General features: G+C 40.6%; 1 protein-coding gene across 1 annotated transcript in view; it reads left to right on the top strand.

The window, feature by feature from the left end:
* The window catches only part of LOC124620089 (cohesin subunit SA-3-like), a 237,036-nt gene that overhangs the window by 207,214 nt on the left and 5,777 nt on the right, over window positions 1-24,045 (top strand). Inside the window, exon 11 of the mRNA XM_047146758.1 lies at window positions 5,306-5,430. Within this exon, the coding sequence (XP_047002714.1) occupies window positions 5,306-5,417 (112 nt within the window). The 3' untranslated portion in view covers window positions 5,418-5,430. The remainder of the gene's footprint in view (window positions 1-5,305; window positions 5,431-24,045) is intronic.

Here is a 24,045-nt window from a genome sequence, read left to right as displayed (position 1 = left end):
AATCGCCATACGTTAATTGCAAAAAGGACACCTAGGTCTCTAGATCTCACATAGTTCACAAGCTGGTTCTGGAGGTGTGATTATTGTGGCTGTGAAGAACTGGAGTAACTAAACGAACACACAACACTACCACACAACCAGTTACTTCATCTGTATCACTTACAGTGTGGGCCAGCTCTCAGGCCACAAGACTGCCATGCCAGGTCACAGTTTTGCCAGTATATTCCAAGATACAGTACTGAAGATCTGCAGCTCACAGCTTGCATTTTATTTCTGGGTGAGGCTGAATTCACACTGCGTGAAGTAATAAATTATGACAATAAGCACATGTGTGCAGGTACTTGTTATCAGCATCATGGAAGCAAGGCATCAAGTTAATTTTAGTATTAATATTTGGAAAGTAGTTGTGGGTGACAGATTCATAGAGCCATGCACTTGACTTGACAAACTAACACATGAGATTATTACTAATTTCTGTGCAACATGTTGCCTGTGCTGTTGGAGAAAGTTATCCTTGCAGGGAGGGGGGGGGGCAGATGTGGTTTTTTGTACACGACTCCATGCCACACAATTTCCTATGACAGTTGTGACAGTACCTATAGAAATATTTAATGAAGGTAGATTGATTGAGAAAGTCTAGTAGCATGACCACCATGTTCACTAGACCTTTACCCCTCAACCACAAGCAACACACGTTTGCATTCAGCTCTTTCTGTATGATTCTGTGGCACATTGTTATCATGTCGGGTGTAATTTTTGGGCTGTTTGTACATCAAAAGTTGTTATTTTCCCATCAAATCTTCTTCTGTTGCCCTGGAGCAGTGAAATTCATATTTTCACATTACATCCTTTTCTGTTGCTCAAGAACATCGGGAGCTGTGTTTTATACCTTCTCAAGTCTCACCCACACCTCACATGTACCTGCTTGTGCCAGCAGTTCTGTAACATTTTTGTGCACATGTGTATGGAACCCTGTTTCAAGATTGGTATCTCAGAAAAATTGTCAATAAGTTTCTCCTGTGTTTGTAATGTTGAACACAGTTTTCACATTTCCCACGTTATGTACATTGGCCATCAATTAAAAATCACTTCTAAGTTCAGTTGTTGGTTTTCTTGTTACATTCCTTTGATACACCTGTTTAATTATCAAATAAAATTTGTCTACACTTAGATACGGAAAAATTGGGATATCTCTTGTGGCTGTAGGATTAATCATTTAGCTTTACAGCTGTGCAGGCATTTAAAGGTATTGTACTCCACACTCACCTGCTAAGTGCACACATGCCATGCATGTGACCAAATCAGAGGACATTCATGTGTGTCCACTTGAGTTTTTTGATGTTTTTAACACAAGGGATGAAGGATGTGTAAGACTGAGTTCTAACCACGTTGAACACATCCTGTAATGTCAACAGGTATGCTGTCGTGAAACGGATGCCCCAAATCTCAACAGGTATTTATGTCTGGGCATACTTTCATAGGAAATGTTTTTCTAGTCTTGACCGGTACTATCTCAAGGATGTGGAAACTGTTTTTAAAACACACTGCGTGTATTAACAGGAATAATATTCCTTGCAAACTCTGAATTCAGATAAAATGTTCAATATTTTTTTATTTATTTTTTTATTTACATGTCAAGTTTCGTAGCACCAAACTGAGGAACAAATCTCCAAGGTCATGGAATGTGTCAGTACATGAAATTACAACATAAAAGTAATAACAGATAAAAATAAAATGTTTATGGACCCAAAAAAGGAACTCAAGAGAATAGAAGGAGCGACCCATGAGGAAACTCTTCAGTTTTCGATTTGAAAGCTCATGGATTACTGCTAAGATTTTTGAATTCCAGTGGTAGCTTATTGAAAATGGATGTAGCAGTATGCTGCACACCTTTCTGCACAAGAGTTAAGGAAGTTCAATCCAAACGCAGGTTTGATTTCTGCCTAGTATTAACTGAGTGAAAGCTGCTTATTCTTGGGAATAAGCTAATATTGTGAACAAGAAATGACAGTAAGGAATATATATATATTGAGAGACCAGTGTCAAAATACCCAGACTCGTGAACAGGGGTCGACAAGAGGTTCATGAACTAACACCACTTATTTCCCGAACCACCCATTTCTGAGCCAAAAATATCCTTTTAGAATGGCAAGAGTTACCCCAAAATATAGTACCATATGACATAAGTGAATGAAAATAGGCAAAGTAGACTAATTTTCATGTCGAACAATCACTCATTTCTGATACTCTTCGAATAGTGAAAATTGCAGCATTAAGTCTTTGAACAAGATACTGAACATGGGACTTCCAAGACAGTTTAGTATCTATCTGAATACCTAGAAATTTGAACTGTTCAGTTTCACAAATCATATGCCCATTCTGTGAAATTAAAAAAGTCAGGTTTTGTTGAATTGTGTGTTAGGAACTGTAAAAACTGAGTCTTGCTGTGATTTAGTATTAGTTTTTTTCTACAAGCCATGAACTTAGGTCATGAACTGCACTATTTGAAACTGTGCCAATGTTGCTCACAACAACCTTTATTATCTAGCTAGTGTCATCAGCAAACAGAAATCTTTTAGAATCACCTGTAGTACTAGAGGGTATATTATTTATACAAATAAGGAACACGAGTGACCTCAACACTGATCCCTGGGGCACCCCCCACTTGACCGTACCCCACTCACACCCCACATCTCAGGCATTCTCAACATTGTGAATAATGACCTTTTGCTGTCTGGTGCCAAAGTAAGAGGAGAACCAATTGTGAGCTACTCCCCATATTCCATAATGGTCCAACTTCTGGAGCAATATTTTGTGATCAACACAATCAGAAGCCTTAGGCATATTTTTTGATTTAACTATCATTCGAAACCTTTTGTTTAACCCATCCAGTACCTCACATAGAAAAGAGAATATAGCATTTTCAGATGTTAAACGACTTCCATATCTGAACTGTATATTTGATAGCAAATCGTGTGATATAAAATGATCAATTATCCTTACATACACAACCTTTTTAATAACTTTAGCAAACACTGATGGCATAGAAATAGGTCTAAAATTGGCTACATTATCCTTTTCTCCCTTTTTATATAGCGGCTTTACTACTGAGTACTTTAATTGTTCAGGAAACTGACCATTCCTAAAGGAAAAATTACGAGTATGGCTAAATACAGAGCTAACGTGTGCAGCACAGTACTTTAATATTCTGCTAAGCACTCCATCATAACCATGAGAGTCCTTAGTCTTCAGTGATTTAATTATTGACTCAATCTCCCTCTTGTCTGTATCACAGAGGAGTATTTCAGACCCCAACCTCGGAAAGGCATTTGCCAAGAAAGTTATATGATTTCCTGTAGAAACTAAATTTTTATTTAATTCACCATCAGTGCTCAGAAAATGATAGTTAAATACTGTACATTTATCTGATTTATCAGTAACAGAAATATTTTTACTGTGAACTGACTTTATATTGTCGACCTTGTGCTGCTGACCAGACGCTTCCTTCACAACTGACCATATGGTTTTAATTTTATCCTGTGAATTAGCTATTCTATTTGCATGCCACATTCTCTTTGCCTTCCGAATAACATTTTTAAGCACCCTACAATACTGTTTGTAATGGGCTACTGTAGCTTGATTGTGACTACTTCTAACATTTTGATATAATTCCTGCTTCATTCTACATGATATCCTTATCCCATCAGTCAGCCACCCAGGCTGCCTGCTATTGCTAGTAGTCCATTTAGAACATTCTAATGGAAAGCAACTCTCGAAGAGCATGAGAAATTTGTTAAGAAAAGCATTATATTTATCATCATATTGTGTAGAAAATTTTGCTACATATGACTGATGGACTAAACAAATAAATCTTTGTTAGTTTGCTTAAGGAATGGTCATATAGGGCTTTCAGTGTTCTAGAGTTCAGGTTGTGGTGCTAATGCAGCCATCGTACCTACCCTTGTGATGATTTTGTTCTTCAAAATAAAATGCATACAAGTTTAATATTTTAGGTTGTCAAAGAAAACAAAGTACAACTGCATGTAGTGTTAACAACAACCAACCAACTAACTAAACACGTAGTTATTTGTCAAGTTTGCACAATATGGCGTTAATTAATGTATGAAGACCACAGAGCACAACAGCTATAAGAGTTTATTCAGGTAACTGTCGGTTTCTTCATATAGCTGTACCACACTTTTTATTTAGAGATCCAGTTCATGTACAGTGAATTTCAAAACCAGATAATCTCTACACCAGGTACCCCAAAAATCGAGTGTTATAATCAATTGTAAGTTACTTGAATGTCAAAATGTGTATTATTACTGAGGTATAGAAGGAGAATAAATTGAACAACAGCTTACACTGAGCTCTGTGAAAACAAAAACAAAAAAATAGTACTTCTTAATCAAACTATGCTATTTTAGCAGTAGAACTGGTGGAAAAGGAAGTTATGGAGGCCCTGTGTTGCCATCCATTGCTCAGCTATATGGTGCGCTGTCTTTAATCATCCTATTGTTTGTGTTCTACCTAAAATTTACCCATAACAAATTATAACTGTAATTTCATAATAAATAATAATAATGACGTGTGGCATGGTGCAAGTCTTTCAATTTGATGCCACTTCGGCGACTTGCGCGTCAATGGGGATGAAATGATGATGATTAGGACAACACAACACCCAGTCCCTGAGCGGAGAAAATCTCCGACCCAGCCGGGAATCGAACCCGGGCCCTTAGGATTGACAATCTGTCGCGCTGACCACTCAGCTATCGGGGCGGACATTTCATAATTAAATCCAGTCTGAAAACAGATAGTGTTGGAGTATTGAAAATAAAATGTTCTGCATTTGACTCGGAGGTTCATAGTGTAGAGAAATTAAAATTAACACTGTTAACATCATATTTCTTACAAAATGCAGAAATAATGAAAGAATAGTGCTACTCACTACATAGTGCAGGCATGGAGTGGTAGACAGGCACAACGAAAAATCCCTGATCAGGTACTTAGTCCAATAGCTGAATAATATGTAGCAGTATTTTCCGTTGTGACACTGCCACTCAGCATCTCCTCTGTGTGGTGAGTAGAAATCTACCCTTTCATATTTTTATTATTGTGTCCCATATTTTCCATTGTTTAATTGTTATTTTCATGTGGCAGAGATAAGGGTCATAGACACGTAATATATTTGTAATTTATGTTTCTGTTTATCAGGTAGTTTATTGTAAGATCATTTTCTGACCTAACTTTTTTAATTGTTATGATTCTAATATGTGCCTTAATTTTCATGCCTCTCAAATTTAAGACTTGAGTATTTACAACAGAACGTGCCAACAGAGGAACTACGTCACATAGGGGAGTCGGCACCATTCAAGCATTACATTAACTGCTTATTAAAAGTAAAGAAAAGTATGTGAAACATTCAGTCAAGTAAGTAAATTTCTCAAAATAATAAAAAAGAATATTAATTTCATCAGTATTGTCAGATTGTTGATACGTAGGGTGGTTTGAAAAGTTCTCCGAACAGAATACAAAAAAAGTACTTACATCACTGAAACTGTTTTTATTTTTCAATGTAGTCTCCTTGTTGATTAATGCACTTGGTTCAACGATGTTCCAGTGCTTTGATCCCATCTCGAAAATGAGTTTTCTCCAGGCCTGCAAGATAGTTATCAACTCCGGCTATCAATTCTTCGTTTGAAGTAAATCTTCATCCACCAGGAAAAATTTTTAGTTTTGGGAAGAGATGGAAATCTGACAGAGCCATATCAGGTGAATAAGGTGGGTGTGGCAACAACTCATACCTTAGTTCGTGTAATTTTGCCATGGTGTCAGCACATGTGTGCGGGCACATGTCAAGAGTTGTGGCACCCATCTTGCAGATAATTTTTTCATTTCTAATTCTTCAGTTAAAATGTGACATATCCTTTCAGATGCCATCTGGCAAGCTTGAGCAATTTCATGCACTTTCAATCAGTGATCCTCCATGACCATTGTGTGCACTTTTGCGACGATTTCTGGAGTAGTGACACATCTAGACCGACCACTGCACGGATCATCATCTAAGCTCTCCCGATCAAATTTAAAATCATCTGTCCACTTGGCAACAGTTGAATATGAAGGAGCAGAGTCCGTCAGTGTATTCTGGAAATTGGCATAAATGTTCTGAAAATACCTTTCTTTATGAAGTACTTAATCACTGCTCAAATCTCAATTTTTTTCCATCTTTGCAAATCACTACACGGGATCAACAACAGAGCCATGTCACCGCCACAGCTCTCTTCCAATAGCACTGATGTGGCACGTGTTTACAGGCAACAGTCCAATGAATATCATGTGAACAATGCGTTGCACCAGCGCTGACCTATCGTGGTGATTCTGAGAACTTTTCAAACCGCTCTCACGCAATGATCATGCTTAAATTTGGAACAAACCTTGAGATTTTCAACTTAAAGATGTTATTTTTTTCAGCATGTAATTTATTCTGTGTGTATTCTGTATACTTGCTTTAGAGTTATAATTGAGGGGGGCACCTAGATTAGAGGATGTAATCTCCATCCAGTACATAGATAACCATGGGAGAGAAACAGTGTGTGTGGGAGATTATCGTTCCCCACCTCCCTCACACTCTGCAGCCACTATACTTACTCTTTGTGACTTGTGCTGCATATCTACCTTGTCTGTTGGTAGTGAACTGTCTTTTCTGAGAAGAAGTTGTTGATGACTGGATACAAAATGTTAACAGCTCAAATTTTTCCTGCTCCTACTGTTTCAGACTACCAGACCTGCTCTCAAGATAAGTTTACCAGTTATAGTATCCATTATCCATTTGTTTTGTGTAATATAACAAAACTGGTATGGCTTGCTTGATGTTCACAGCAACTATTGTGATACGAAATGGATACTAATGCTCTTACAGTGCTGTGTGTTGCAGTGGTGTCAGTAAATATTTGAGTGGGTAACGGGTAGTGGCAATACAAAGTCCATTATAAGTAGTCCAGTCACAAGACTGAACATGTTCTCATATTGTGTCATGCCCAAAGCTCATACAGCTTTGAGATGATGTATCAGTTAATTTAACATTATCCAAATGATGGAGTGGTCATTGCACTAAACTTAAGTTGCCACAACATACATCTTATTTAGAAATTTTTGGGTGTGTGGAATAAATGAAAACTAAATGCTACAGACTAAAAGTAGTTACGAGAGACAAGTGGATGACTTGAACGGTGAATGCCAAGTAGTCATCAAAAGGTATTGGGAACCTTTTGGAAATTGTTTGATAACTTTTAAATCATGGAATGGAGGAGTACGTCATTCATGTACTCTTGATCATGTTTTTAATACTAAGATTTATAGCTGGGAGCATTCAAGTTTAAGATTCCTGATTAACAATAATGAGTTTGCTAATAACTAATAGATCAAAGATGAGAGCCAAGGAAAAATACTGGAAGAAGAAAACATAAAATAAAAAAAATACAAAGGGGGAAAAAGGTGGTAACAGAAAAGGAACACAGTCACATCAGCAGCTGTAAAAATAGAAAGATGAAAGAGAGGAAAAGTGAAAGAAAACAGAATTGTCTGTTAAGACCAAGGGACCTGATAAGTGACAGAAAACTTCTAAGGTGTTGTCATTGTGATCTTCAGTCCAGAAACTGATTTGATGAAGCTCTCCATGCTACTCTATCCTGTACAAGCTTCTTCATCTCCAAGTACGATTTTTACCCTCCACACTGCCCTCCAGTACTAAATTGGTGATTCCTCGATGCCTCAGAACATGTCCTACTAACTGATCACTTCTTCTAGTCAAGTTGTGCCACAAATTCCTCTTCTCCCCAGTTCTATTCAGTATATCCTCATTAGTTACATGACTTTCCCCTCTAATCTTCAGCATTCTTCTGTAGCACCACATTACAAAAGCTTCTAATCTCTTCTTGTCTAAACTATTTATCATCCATGTTTCACTTCTATATGTGGCTACACACCATACAAATAATTTCAGAAAAGATTTCTAAGGTAAGTCAAGGAAATATTTTGATAGAATGTATCTTCTTTCAGAACACCACTGTGAAAATTGCTATCATGTACACATCAGCAAAAGTTTTGCATCAGTCCTTTATTTCAAAGCTCATGCAAAAGAAAATAAAAATTTGCTCTGATGCATGTGTGTACATTTATTTCTAATGTGTTCAGAACACCAATTCAAAGAAACAGACATTGCTGTAACGACAAAATTGGCTGTTCCCAATAGAGGATTTTTCGCTGCAGTCGTGATCAATGTCAGCATATGGTGGAATGACCTCTTGGTCAGATGCAAGCTTGAATTCATTGTGGCATACCATTGATGAGATCATCAAGCCAGTACTGATCCAAATTTTTCCATCCTTCAGTGTTGACCCTGTGTAAGTCTCACAGAGTACGAGGAACTTGTCAATGTCCAAAACCAGCTTGTTTCAGTCAATCTCACAATGTTAGATTGTGTTCGTGTGTGTGTGTGTGTGTGTGTGTGTGGGAGGGGGGGGGGGGGGGAGGAAGCAGGCAGGCAGGCAGGCAGGCAGGCAAGTGAGCCACTCCATTCTGGTGATCCTAGCATGCTGCGAGAAGAACATGCTCACAAGAACAGCACTGTGAGAATGCATGTTATCCTCCATCTAGATGAAATTGTTGCCAAAATATCAGTTGCAGAACAACGTGCACTGTAGAGTATTGAGATTGCCCTCAACAACCACGAGAGGTGTACGGTGGCCCCATGCAATGCCACTCCAGAATATCACTCCAGCACCATGTTGTTTCTCGTGTGGAACACACATCTGATGTTATTAGGTTGTCTCCAAACATGATCCCAGTTTCATCCGTAAACAATACTTAACACTAATCTTGGGGTGTCCATTCTTACCCATCTGTAATGGAGTCCACGGTATTGTGGTGTACGACATGGTGCTTGCCATGGTCACCAAAAATGAAAATTCAAATCATGCAATTGTTTCCTAACAGTTTAGTGTGATATATACTGTAGCCACTTCAAATGCCAAGCTCAGTTCTGGAACACACAGCCCATAGTTCCTTAGACACACAGATAGCAATCATACTGTGCAGCTGTGTAAAGTGGACTGTCTGTATGGTGTAAGTCCTCAACATTACTTCTGACCTGGAACCGATTCCATGTCCGCACCACATCACTTTGACTCTGGTGCAAACAATGAGCAACTTCTCTTGTTGACATGCCTTCTGAACTTAACATGATTATGCGGACCTGATCATTAGCGTGATTGTCCTTCATGGCATGATGGATGTTCAGTCTGCTGTTCCACAGACATCTATCCTGCATCTCTATTGGTGCTTTACTTCCAGCTGCCATACTGCAGTCCATTCAAGTCTGGCAAATCTGCCTGTAAGTAGCACTGATGGTAGTTATGCATATCTTCACAAACAACTTTGGTGACCTTCTGATCAGTACACTAACAATTACAATAGTAACACACATCTACGACATAACAGGATGATTCAAAACTTTCATTGTATGTGTGTATACATCCTTTACAGTTTGAGCTAAAAGGAGTTGTAATTCATAAAACAGTAAGTGAAATCAATAGCATGGATTGTTGATTGTACACTATGCTTTCCACACAGCTATCCCACTGACCCATGTTCATCTGAGAAATGTGTGCTGCTTGAATGTTGCGTTTCATACTAAGTGTAAATTTCGCTTAGTTCCACGGCATATGATAAATATTCTATGTCAAAATTAGAACTCAACTTCATGTTCTATTATGTAGAGAGAAATCTAGTTCTGTTGTGTACTGAATTATTAATACAGAAAAATTGATGTTTACTGTTAATGTGGCAAAATGCACAGACTGAGTGGCTTTCTGCAGCCATCTGTTTTTGTCAGAATTCGTATTTATAAATATCATTTGTTACAAAATTGCAAGGGTTCAACAGGATAACAAGTTAAATTGGAGTCAGCACATAGATAAACTAATGTAGAAGCTCCAGTTAGGCTTATTTTGCATTTAGAACTAATTTCCAAGAGCATACTTTTGTAAAACAATCATTCAGTATATTTCTTCCTCCTACATATATCTCACAAAAAGACACCTAGATAAAATTAGAGAGATCTGAGCCCACATGGAGGTTTACCAGGAATCGCTCTTCCCGTGAACCATATGCAACTGGGACAGGAAAAAGACGGAAGTGACACCATTACACAAAGTATCCTGCACCATACACCATAAAGTTTCTTACGGAGTATAAATGTAGATGTGGATTAGAACTTTCTTTATGTTGGCATGAAGACGAGGGTGGTTCCTAATTTTGGATGCTTTTACTACTGGTTCTCTTACAGAATTACCTTCTGGGTCAAAACTGTTCATGTTGAAAGTATTGATTGAGAGAAAATAACCACTAAGAACACTTTGTAAAGTACGCAGTGGTACGTCTGGCCGGTGCTTCCTCATAGGTCTGACAATATTTACTCTCTCTCTCTCTTCCCAGAACATTTACTGCATAATGACATTTGTAGTTAATAATACAAATGAAAACAATCAATTTTTGACAAAGTAATTTAATTTGACAGATAAAAAGTCTACTCATCAAGCTGCGGCAGAACACACAAAAGAAATTTATAATTAGGCAAGCTTTCAGAGCTTTTGGCTCCTTCTTCAGGCAGGGAGTTGAAGGAGAAGGAAGAGGGGTGAAGGAAAAGGACTAGAGAGGTCTAGGAAAAGGGGCAGATTTCAGGAAAGTCAACCAGAAAACACACACACACACACACACACACACACACACACACACACAATGTACAGTAAAGGAATGGTAGGAATCACTGATGACATCACAGTGCAGAACTTTGAATATAAGAAAAAGGCAACTGGGAAAAATACCATGAGGTGGCAGAAAAAGAACTCACATCATCATTTAATCCGGAGACATAAAGGAAGATAACAAAGGATTGGCATGGATTGTTGAATGGTAGCAGGGACATTGATACTGTGGATTATGCATGCCAGGCAAAGGACACAGAAGGAGACTTCATGGCGTGACTAGGATTTCAGAAAGGAAACAAGCACTACAAATGCACAAAAAAGTTAGTTGTGATGAAAATTTCATTTGGCCTGTAACAGGGCTGGCTGTGGCATGCCAAACTTCATGCGGGCAGCGGGCATGCCAAGGCCTGGCCTGTCACTCGTGTTTGCTCAGTCCTCCTCAGAAGTACACGAAACTGTGCAGCATTTCATTTAGCATTGTGCTGCAGGATTTTTGGATCAGTGCAACTCTCTGAGTCCGGCACAATCATGATTACAGTGCTGTTTAACTTTTGTTATTTGTTTGTGGTATCTAGGACATTCACAGGTCCAGTGGCTGTTTGCACAAAAAGATGCAGTTTGCTGATCTATTGTCACAATCCATTAAAATGAATAGGAATGGCAGAAGAGGGTTGGGTTGTTTTGGAGGAAGAGACCAAACTGTAAGGTCATTGATCTCATCGGTTTAGGAAAGGACGGGGAAGGAAGTCGGCCGTGCCCTTTCAAAGGAACCATCCTGGAATTTGCCTGGAGCAATTTAGGGAAATCACGGAAAACCTAAATCAGGATGGCCGGACATGGGATTGAACCGTCGTCCTCCCGAATGGCAGAAGAGAGGGATAAGAAGTTTCAATTTGCATAAGCAACGGGTACTGCGATTTTGCTAAGAAATGACATCACAGTGCCATGCAGAGAGAATGTGAACATTTGGACGACAGTGAAAGAACAAATAATAAGAATGATCGACAGCTGGTATTCATTGTTCTGTACATCAAGAAGAACTCTGTGCTAAATTTTCAGGTATGGGGCACCAAGAAGTTGGTGGTATGAATAGTGAAATTCTTGAAGTTGTACCCATTATTCCATTAAGAGTATGGAGACTTTAAATATTACTACAAAGTACATTGGTTAAGTCAAGGGCCATGCCTGAAACAATTTTTGATTTATAACTCGCTATTGTTGAATTTATAAAGAAAAAAGGAGTGCAGGACCAAAAATTAGAACGTCAGGAATAGATTGCAGACTTCACATTTTACACGGACTTGCCTGCGCACTGCCCACATTAAGACACTGTAAGGTGAGAAACCTATTTCTGATATGATAGGAGTGCATATAAAAAGAAAATTGTGTTGTTGAAGGGACACATTCATACAAAGACAGTCCAGATCCCTAAGCTGATGCTAAAGAAAGTGTGAGGTTTATGGCCCAGCAAGAATTAAAAGGAGAGATTTGTAAAGGTTTTGAGGACATTGTTAGTCTTACATCTCTCTTCGAGCCATTTTTGAGACGTTTGCCATTTCAGTTGAAAGCACCCTGTGCGTGCACACGTGTAAATGTCCAGAATCAGTGACAATTCTTTTTATGTTAAAACTGTCCATGACATCTACATTGCTTTCCTCAGGTAGATTTTCCAAGTCTCCATAATGAGTTTGCAAGAGTGCTACATTATTTCAATCGACATATTTCCATGAAAGATGATTTTTCAATTATGAAACTAAATAATTCACAATTGGGTGGCAACTTAAGTGCGAAACTTTGAGGAATTGTCTGTGTCTGTGCATATGCCAATAGTTAGTACCAGATAAAAATTATATTATGTCTTCAGCACACCAAAAATAATTAATTAATGCTGGAAACTTGTTTTGTTTGTCATTTATGTTATTGAGAAATGTGAAATATAAAACCAAGTCAAAAGTGCTTAGACAGCGTGGCGTGGCAGTGGTGGAAATGTGAAGCGAGGCTGAGCCCTTTGGCACTCAGGCCCAGGCATGGGACGCAAGCCAAAATCTTGGCTACCCCTGGCGTAAAGCGTGTTAGGCATGGGTGAAAAGAAAGCCTAAAGAAAATAAAAGATGTACGTGGATAGAATACTGTAAGAAGTTAAATCATCAAACCCCAGTAACGACAATCTGGAAACAAATTTGGTGGTTTCATAATGCTATGGATGCACACCTCCTCACACTTACTAACCACTTAGTGACAAAGGAAATATTGTCCAGGGTAGGCCATCAAACGGTAGAGAAGGTGATTGAAACTGATCAAGTTGAAAATGATGATGGCTAACTTATGCAATCTTTCACCTTTCTTGAGCTAGAAATAGCAATCAAATCATCCAAAAGCACAACACCTGGACTGGATAATATCTGCTATCCCATAATCAAGTTCTTGCCCTCACAGGGCAAACATATGTTACAATGCATCTTAAACACTGTGTATAAGGATTGCATTAAGATTGCAGATATGAAAACATTACGCATAAAATGTTGGAACATTTGGTTAAATGGTATTTGGAATGGTATATAGAGCATTTTCTACTGGTAGCCAATTTTTAACTAAGTTTCTGCCATGGACAGGACACGACAGATATGTCATCACACCTAATAGTGGACATACAGTTGTGTTATTCCATGAATAAATACTTAATGGCATTTTATACAGACAAAAGTCATTTGTATGACAAAGTCTTATTACCTGTTGTTGCTCAGAAACTGAGAAACTTGCAGATAGCACAAAGTTTTGTCTGCGGTCTTCTGTCCCTGTTTCAGGACAGGAGATTAATAATGTTTTTGAATCAAGGCAGTATCGGACCAAGGACAACCAGCACAAGGCTGGCACTCGTTTAACATTTAAACCAATGACCTCCGATGTATCTTAATGACTAGGTTGATTCCAAATTCTTTATAAAGGGTGTGTCGGATATCTAGGCATTCATATAGACAGTAAACTTTTATGATTCCATATATAGTCCATGCCAAACCTAAGTGTCAAAATGCTCTGAATATACTTCGTGCCATGATGGAAACCCGTGCGTTATGGATCTTGTATAACGTAATGCTGAGCCTTCACCCATATTATGTCTGCATGCCTTGTGGCACAGCCTCCAGGCAGCTACTTAACAGATATCAATACATGCATGGGAGCTCTTGGATCCACTGCAATGAACACCCAATTAGTTGAAACAGTGGAAACACTCTCATCAGTAGGTAGATATTAAATCAGCAGAAAATTTATTCTGAAATACTTACAATACTTGGGAGATGTGTTTGCAAGTAAAATTTATGACCTTATGGTTTGATAGTACACTGACCATTACTAAATCCATAAATTAACACCACCACTTGTGGAGGCATTTTAAACACTCAGCAAGTACTAGAATATCATTCGAAGAATGTGACTGCTACCCTATGTACAAGGGAATGATCCAACCCTAAATGTCAAAACCTACCCTGAGATTTTTCACACAGGTAGAGTACACTGAAAGAAACACAGTGTCAGAATTTTGGCTGATAAGGTGCACTGAAAGAATTTTTAAAAAATGTTAACGTTACTCATTTTTGCCAGAGGCAGATCTGCTTATAACAGTGAATAAGCTGACATAGCAGTGACAAAAGTACATAGCACTAAGTCCATAGTACATACATGTGAATTTTAAGCACTTAAACCATACAAAAAAGTCTCACCTAATTAATTTTTTTAATAATGTGCAGTTCATATTGACATCTAAATTGTTGCACATGTAATTATTACACAAGTGTCCAGCAGTGGAAAGAAAAGCTAGGCGGTGTACAGTGTTACGTTACAGACAATTTTCATCAATCAGGAATTTAATTTGTTGACACTAAATAATTTATGACAGTTTCTACAGCACTGTGACTTAGATTAATTTTTAAATAATACAACAAGTGATTAAAAGTATCTGGACACCTGACTGAAAATGACTTACAAGTTCATGGTGCCCTCCTTCAGCAGTGCTGGAATTCAATATGATGTTGGCCCACCCTTAGCCTTGATGACAATTTCCACTCTCACAGGCATATGTTCAGTCAGGTGCTGGAAGGTTTCTTGGGGAAAGGTAGCCAATTGCTCATGGAGAGCTGTACTGAGGAGACGTATCGATGTTGGTTGGTGAGGCCTGGCATGAAGTCAGCATTCCAAAACATCCCAAAGCTGTTCTGTAGGATTCAGGGCAGGACACTGTGCAGGTCAGCCCATTACAGGGGTGTTATTGTCATGTAACCACTCTGCCACTGACTGCACTACAGACAGGTGCTTGATCATGTTGAAAGATGCAGTGGCCATCCCCGAATTGCTCTTTAACAGTGGGAAGCAAGAAGGTGTTTAAAACATCAATGTAGGCCAGTGCTGTGATAGTGTCACGCAAAACAACAAGGGGTGCAAGCCCCCTCCATTAAAAACATGACCACAACATAACACCACCACCTCTGAATTTTACTGTTGGCAGATAATAGGATTAAAACTATATGGAATATTGTCAAATGGGAGACGGGGCAGCCTGACAGTGCACAGCATACAGTAGCAATAAAGCGAAATGATGGTGTTGTGAGTGATAATTCACAAGTTTCAAGTATTTTTAACAGTCACTTTCTGAATGTAGCACCAAAGATAGGATTAAAAGGTTCAGTTGAAGAAGCAAAAAAATATGTTAAAAATGTCATTCCCCAGGACTTCAGGCCTTTAAAAATAGCACCAACATCCCCCACTGAAATTAAGGGAATTGTAAATATACTGAAAAACAAGAGCTCATGTGGTGTTGATGGAGTCTCTAACAGAATTTTTAAGTGTTGTTCTAATTTAATAAGTGGAGTCCTTAGTGATATATGTAATGCCTCACTGGCACAGGGAATTTTTCCAGACAGATTGAAATACGCAATTGTCAAACCTCTTCATAAGAAAGGGGACAAGAGTGACTTAAATAATGATAGACCAATCTCATTGCTGACTTCATTTTCTAAAATATTCGAAAAAGTTATGTATTCAAGAGTAGTCTCACATTTAAGTGAAAATAATTTACTCAGCATGTCACAGTTTGGATTCCAGAAGGGTTACTCGACTGAGAGTGCTATCTACTCATTTACCCATCGAATAGTACAAGCCCTAAATAACAAGTTATCGCCAGTTGGTATTTTTGTGATGTCTCCAAGGCATTTTGACTGTGTGGATCTTGTTACACTCTTAGAAAAACTCAGGTTATATGGAATAGAAGGCTACATGCACAGCTGGTTTGAATCATACTTAATGAACAGAAAGCAAAAAGTTGTGCTGAATAACTCATATAATGTTGGGAGGGTGATAAATTCTAATGAATGAGGAGTTATCACAAAGGGAGTCCCACAGGGTTCAATTTTGGGTCCTCTGCTGTTCCTTACTCATGTGAATGACCTGTCACTTAACATTCAGCAAGCAGAACTAGTACTTCTTGCAAATGACATGAGTGTTATAATAAATCCCATTTCAGAAAAAGCAGCTGAAGATATCGTTAAGGATGTCTTTCAAAGAATTATTAAGTGGTTCTCAGAAAATGGCCTCTCCCTTAATTTTGAAAAGCTCACTATATCCAGTTCCGTACACTGAATAGAGTCATACCGACAATTGTCGTAGCATATGAACAGGCCTCAGTTAACAGGGTAGATTTCTCCAAATTTTTGGGTGTTCACATTGATGACAACTTGAACTGGAAGAAACATATTACTGAGCTTCTCAAACAATTAGGATCAGCTTCTTTTGTTCTTCATATAATCGCTAGTCTGGGGAATAAACAGATCAGCCTCCTAACATACTTTGCATATTTCCACTCAATAATGTCTTATGGAGTAGTTTCCTGGGGTAACTCACCACTTAGACATAAAGTATTGATTGCACAAAAGAGAGCAGTGAGAGTAATTAGTGGTGTTCACCCAAGGACGTCACGTAGGCACCTATTCAAGGAGTTAGGTATTTTAACTGCACCATCAGAGTATCAGAGTACATATATTCGCTAGTGACATTCATTATAAATAACCCATCTCAATTCGCGAAGAACAGTGAAGTTCATACGTACAACACTAGAGGGTGAAATAAACTTTACTATCCGTTATTGAAGCTGTCAGTTGCTCAAAAGGGAGTACATTATTCAGCAACAAAAATCTCTGACCATTTGCCCAACAACATAAAGTGTCTGGCACGTAGCAGATCAAGATTTAAATCTAGCTTAAAACCATTTCTTTTGGACAACTGCTATTCCATGGACGAGTTTCTCCTCTAAATGTAGTTTCATGTGTAGAACTAAAAATTTCAATAATATCAATATTAGCACTATGTATATTTATATATGTCTGCTTGTGTCTGTGTGTATTTATAAATGTCTGCTTGTGTCTGTGTATGTGCAGATGATTATGTGTGTGTGTGTGCGAGTATATACCTGTCCTTTTTTCCCCCTAAGGTAAGTATTTTCCGCTCCCAGGATTGGAATGACTCCTTACCCTCTCCCTTAAAACCCACATCCTTTCGTCTTTTTGTCTTTCCCTCTCCTTCCCTCTTTCCTGATGAAGCAACCGTTTGTTACGAAAGCTTCAATTTTGTGTGTATGTTTGTGTTTGTTTGTGTGTCTATCGACCTGCCAGCGCTTTTGTTTGGTAAGTCTCATCATCTTTGTTTTTAGATATATTTTTCCCACGTGGAATGTTTCATATATATATATATATATATATATATATATATATATATATATATATATAAAAAGATGATGTGACTTACCAAGCGAAAGCGCTGGCACGTCGATAGACACACAAACATACACACAAAATTCAAGCTTTCGCAACAAACTGTTGCCTCATCAGGAAAGAGGGAAGGAGAGGGAAAGACGAAAGGAAGTGGGTTTTAAGGGAGAGGGTAAGGACTCATTCCAATCCCGGGAGTGGAAAGACTTACCTTAGGAGAAAAAATGACGGGTGTACACTCGCGCGCACACACACACACATATCCATCCACACAATTACAGACACAAGCAGACATATTTAAAGGCAAAGAATTTGGGCAGGGATGTTAGTCAAGGCGGAAGTGCAGAGGTAAAGATGTTGTTGAATGACAGGTGAGGTATGAGTGGCAGCAACTTGAAATTAGCGGAGATTGAGGCCTGGTGGATAACGGGAAGAGAGGATATATTGAAGGGCAAGTTCCCATCTCCGGAGTTCAGATACGTTGGTGTTAGTGGGAAGTATCCAGATAACCCGGACGTTGTAACACTGTGCCAAGATGTGCTCGCCGTGCAGCAAGGCATGTGTAGCCACAGGGTGATCCTCATTACCAACAAACACTGTCTGACTGTGTCCATTCATGCGAATGGACAGTTTGTTGCTGGTCATTCCCACATAGAAAGCGTCACAGTGTAGGCAGGTCAGTTGGTAAATCACGTGGGTGCTTTCACACATGGCTCTGCCTTTGATCGTGTACACCTTCCGGGTTACCAGACTGGAGTAGGTGGTGGTGGGAGGGTGCATGGGACAGGTTTTACACCGGAGGCGTTTACAAGGGTAGGAGCCAGAGGGTAGGGAAGGCAGTTTGGGGATTTCATAGGGATGAGCCAAGAGGTTACGCAGGTTAGGTGGACGGCGGAAAGACACTCTTGGTGGAGTGGGGAGGATTTCATGAAGGAAAGATCTCATTTCGGGGCAGGATTTGAGGAAGTTGTATCCCTGCTGGAGAGCCACATTCAGAGTCTGATCCAGTCCCGGGAAGTATCCTGTCACAAGTGGTGCACTTTTGGGGTTCTTCTGTGAGAGGTTCTGGGTTTGAGGGGATGAAGAAGTGGCTCTCGTTATTTGCATCTGTACCAGGTTGGGAGGGTAGTTGTGGGATGCGAAAGCTGTTTTCAGGTTGTTGGTGTAATGGTCCAGGGATTCAGGACTGGAGCAGATTCGTTTGCCACGAAGGCCGAGGCTGTAGGGAAGGGACCGTTTGATAAGGAATGGGTGGCAGCTGTCATAATGGAGGTACTGTTGCTTGTTGGTGGGTTTGATGTGGACGGATGTGTGAAGCTGGCCATTGGACAGATGGAGGTCAACGTCAAGGAAAGTGGCATGGGATTTGAAGTAGGACCAGGTGAATCTGATGGAACCAAAGGAGTTGAGGTTGGAGAGGAAATTCTGGAGTTCTTCTTCACTGTGAGTCCAGATCATGAAGATGTCATCAATAAATCTGTACCAAACTTTGGGTTGGCAGGCCTGGGTAACCAAGAAGGCTTCCTCTAAGCGACCCATAAGTAGGTTGGCATACGAGGGGGCCATCCTGGTACCCATGGCTGTTCCCTTTAATTGTTGGTATGTCTGGCCTTCAAAAGTGAAGAAGTTGTGAGTCAGGATTAAGCTGACTAAGGTGATGAGGAAAGAGGTTTTAGGTAGGGTGGCTGGTGATCGGCTTGAAAGGAAGTGCTCCATTGCAGCGAGGCCCTGGACGTGCGGGATATTTGTTTATAGGGAAGTGGCATAATGGTTACAAGGATGGTTTCCAGGTGTAACAGACTGGGTAAGGATTCCAGGTGTTCGAGAAAGTGGTTGGTGACTTTGATGAAGGATGGGAGACTGCATGTAAAGGGTTGAAGGTGTTGATCTACGTAGGCAGAGATACATTTTGTGGGGGCTTGGTAACCAGCTACAGTGGGGCGGCCGGGATGTTTGGGTTTGTGAATTTTAGGAAGTAGGTAGAAGGTAGGAGTGCGAGGTGTCTGTGGTGTGAGGAGGTTGATGGAGTCAGGTTTTTTAGGGGGCCTAAGGTTCTGAGGATTCCTTGAAGCTCCGCGTGGACATCAGGAATGGGATTACGTTGGCAAACTTTGTATGTAGTGTTGTCTGAAAGCTGACGCAGTCCCTCAGCCACATATTCCCGACGATCAAGTACCACGGTCGTGGAGCCCTTGTCAGCTGTAAGAATGACGATGGATCGGTCAGCTTTCAGATCACGGATAGCCTTGGCTTCGGCTGTGGTGATGTTGGGAGTAGGATTAAGGTTTTTCAAGAAAGATTGAGAGGCAAGGCTGGAAGTGAGAAATTCCTGGAAGGTTTGGAGAGGGTGATTTTGAGGAAGAGGTGGGGTGTCCCGCTGTGATGGAGGACGGGATTGTTCCAGGCAGGGTTCAATTTGGATAGTGTCTTGGGGAGTTGGATCATTAGGAGTGGGATCAGGATTATTTTTCTTCATGGCAAAGTGATATTTCCAGCAGAGACTACGAGTGTAGTACAGTAAATCTTTGACAAGGGCAGTTTGGTTGAATCTGGGAGTGGTGCTGAAGGTGAGGCCTTTGGATAGGACAGAGGTTTCGGATTGGGAGAGAGGTTTGGAGGAAAGGTTAACTACTGAATTGGGGTGTTGTGGTTCCAGATTGTGTTGACTAGAATTTTGAGGTGTTGGGGGGAGTGGAGCTGGAAGTGGGAGATTGAGTAGATGGGAGAGACTGGGTCTGTGTGCAATGAGAAGAGGTTGAGGTTTGTTGGAAAGGTTGAGGAGGATGAGTGAGTTTCCTTTCCGGAGGTGGGTAACCAGGAGATTGGATGGTTTTTTGAGGTGGAGGGTGGCATGCTGTTCTAATTTTCGGTTGGCCTGTAGGAGGATGCTCTGAACAGCCGGTGTGGATGTGGGAGAGGAAAGATCGAGGACTTTGATTAGGGATAGGAGTTGACGGGTGTGTTCATTGGCTGAGTCGATGTGTAGGTGAAGGATTAGGCGGGTGAGGGCTATGGATTGTGCAGTTTGGAACTGGTATGGGGACTGATGGAAAGAAGGATTACAGCCAGAGATGGGAACTTTACGTGTGAGGCCTTTGGGGGTAATGCCAAATGTCAGACAAGCGAGTTAAATAAAATGTGGGAGCGTAATCTGGCTAGGGTGAAGGCATGTTTACGGAGGGAATGTAAATAAAATTTAGTGGGGTTGTTGTTGGGATGTTGTGAGAGTGACATGGTATTAGAAGGTGGAAAGGGTTACGTGAGGCTAAAGTGAAAATAAAAAAAAAATAAAAATATATAGGTAGAGATTAAGGTGTGAAATAAGTCGAAAAAGTGTTGGTTTGAGATGAGCTATGTTGATCCTGTGCTGAACTTAGGTTGGTGAACAACGATGGGTACAAAGGCTAGGTAGTTGTGTTGCCTCCAAAACACGTTAAAGGGTGGAGAAATTCAGGAAAATTTCGAAAAAAACTGCGTGTAAATGTATTTAAATGACTGGTTAAGTGCTGGCAGATAATGAAAATGAGGCTAACAATTGTCTGACGAAGAAATAATAACGTTTAAACCTGTAGGAAACTGCTAAAAAAAATTATTGGTTATGTGGGGGAAAACGGGAATGGAAATAAAACGAAAGTTGTTGGAAATACCTGAAATGGTTGTTTAATGGGTGAAAGGAACTGAAGCTGTGAAATAGTATTCACGAGTTTACACGAAATGTTTGTAAACTGGGAACAGTGGATTTTATAAGAGCGGTAATGTTGAAATCGTTAAAAAATTTTAGGTTATGTTTGGAAGTAAATTACATATTATTGAGTATATTTAGGCAGGATAAAAATGGAGATTACGGAAAAAAGGGAAGATGAATACAAAGTGAAACTACTTGTACAAACAAAAAGAGAAAGTAAGATGACAGAAAATATTTCGAAATGCAACAGTGACAATAACAAATGTAATTGTTGGGTTCAAATTAATGATATAAATAAAATGGAAAGAAACATTCCACATGGGAAAAATATATTAAAAACAAAGATTCCATGACTTACCAAACGGGAAAGCACTGGTAGACAGGTATAATAAAAAGCACACAAACCCACACACAAAATTTCAAGCTTTAGCAACCAACGGTTGCTTCGTCAGGAAAGAGGGAAGGAGAGGGAAATATGAAAGGATGTGGGTTTTAAGGGAGAGGGTAAGGAGTCATTCCAATCCCGGGAGCGGAAAGACTTACCTTAGGGGGAAAAAAGGACAGGTATACACTCGCACACACACACACATATCCATCCACACATATACAGACACAAGCAGACATATTTAAAGGCAAAGAATTTGGGCAGAGATGTCAGTCGAGGCGGAAGTGCAGAGGCAAATATGTTGTTGAATGACAGGTGAGGTATGAGTGGCGGCAACTTGAAATTAGCGGAGATTGAGGTCTGGTGGATAATGGGAAGAGAGGATATATTGAAGGGCAAGTTCCCATCTCCGGAGTTCGGATAGGTTGGTTTTAGTGGGAAGTATCCAGATAACCCGGACGGTGTAACACTGTGCCAAGATGTGCTGGCCGTGCACCAAGGCATGTTTAGCCACAGGGTGATCCTCATTACCAACAGACACTGTCTGCCAGTGTCCATTCATGCGAATGGACAGTTTGTTGCTGGTCATTCCCACATAGAAAGCGTCACAGTGTAGGCAGGTCAGTTGGTAAATCACATGGGTGCTTTCACACGTGGCTCTGCCTTTGATCGTGTACACCTTCCTGGTTACCGGACTGGAGTAGGTGGTGGTGGGAGGGTGCATGGGACAGGTTTTACACCGGGGGCGTTTAGAAGGGTAGGAGCCAGAGGGTAGGGAAGGCGGTTTGGGAATTTCGTTGGGATGAACCAAGAGGTTACGAAGGTTAGGTGAAAGGCAGAAAGACACTCTTGGTGGAGTGGGGAGGATTTCATGAAGGATGGATCTCATTTCGGGGCAGGATTTGAGGAAGCCGTATCCCTGCTGGAGAGCCACATTCAGAGTTTGATCCAGTCCCGGGAAGTATCCTGTCACAAGTGGGGCACTTTTGGGGTTGTTCTGTGAGAGGTTCTGGGTTTGAGGGGATGAGGAAGCGACTCTGGTTATTTGCTTCTGTACCAGGTTGGGAGGGTAGTTGTGGGATGCGAAAGCTGTTTTCAGATTGTTGGTGTAATGGTTCAGGGATTCAGGACTGGAGCAGATTCGTTTACCACGAAGGCCTAGGCTGTAGGGAAGGGACTGTTTGATACGGAATGGGTGGCAGCTGTCATAATGGAGGTACTGTTGCTTGTTGGTGGGTTTGATGTGGACGGATGTGTGAAGCTGGCCATTGGACAGATGGAGGTCAACTCCGCAAACATGGCTTCACCCTAGCCAGATTACGCTCCCACATTTTGTTTACTCAGGCTTGTCTGACATTTTTCATTACCCCCAAAGGCATCACACTTAAAGTTCCCATCTCTGGCTGTAATCCTTCTTTCCATCAGTCCCTATACCAGTTCCAAACTGCACAATCCATAGCACTCACCCGCCTAATCCTTCACCTACACATCGACTCAGCCAATGAAAACACCCGTCACCTCCTATCCCTAATCAACGTCCTCGATCTTTCCTCTCCCACATCCACACTGGCTGTTCAGAGCATCCTCCTACAGGCCAACTGAAAATTAGAACAGCATGCCACCCTCCACCTCAAGAAACTATCCAATCTCCTAGTTTCCCACCTCCGGAAAGGCAACTCTCTCTCCCTCCACAACCTTTCCAACAAACCTCAACTTCTTCTCATTGCACACAGACCCAGTCTCTCCCATCTACTCAATCTCCCACTTCCAGCTCCACTCTCCCCAACACCTCAAAATTCGAGTCAACACAATCTGGGACCACACCCCAATTCAGTAGTTAACCTTTCCCCCAAACCTCTCTCCCATTCTGAAACCACTGTCCTGTCCAAAGGCCTCACCTTCAGCCCCACTCCCATATTCAACCAAACTGCCCTTGTCAAAGATTTACTGTCCTACACTCATAGTCTCTGCTGGAAATATCACTTTGCCACGAAGAAAAATAATCCTGATCCCACTCCTAATGATCCAACTCCCCAAGACACTATCCAAATTGAACCCTGCCTGGAACAGTTCTGTTCTCCATCACAGCGGGACCCCTCACCTCTTCCTCAAAATCACCCTCTCCAAACCTTCCAGGAATTTCTCACTTCCAGCCTTGCCTCTCAATCTTTCTTGAAAAACCTTAATCCTGCTCCCAACATCACCACAGCCGAAGCCAAGGCTATCCGTGATCTGAAAGCTGACCGATCCATCATCATTCTTCCGGCCGGCAAGGGTTCCATGACCGTGGTACTTTGATCGTTGGGAGTGTGTGGCTGAGGGACTGCGTCAGCTTTCAGACAAAACTACATACAAAGTTTGCCAAGGTAATCCCATTCCTGATGTCCACGTGGAGCTTCAAGGAATCCTCAGAACCTTAGGCCCCCTACAAAACCTGACTCCATCAACCTCCTG

The sequence above is a fragment of the Schistocerca americana genome, chromosome 6 (assembly GCF_021461395.2).
Source record: "Schistocerca americana isolate TAMUIC-IGC-003095 chromosome 6, iqSchAmer2.1, whole genome shotgun sequence".
In the NCBI taxonomy this organism is placed as follows: Eukaryota; Metazoa; Arthropoda; class Insecta; order Orthoptera; family Acrididae; genus Schistocerca; species Schistocerca americana.
The sequence above is the reverse complement of the archived record's forward strand: the minus strand, read 5'-3'. Positions and strand labels throughout refer to the sequence as shown.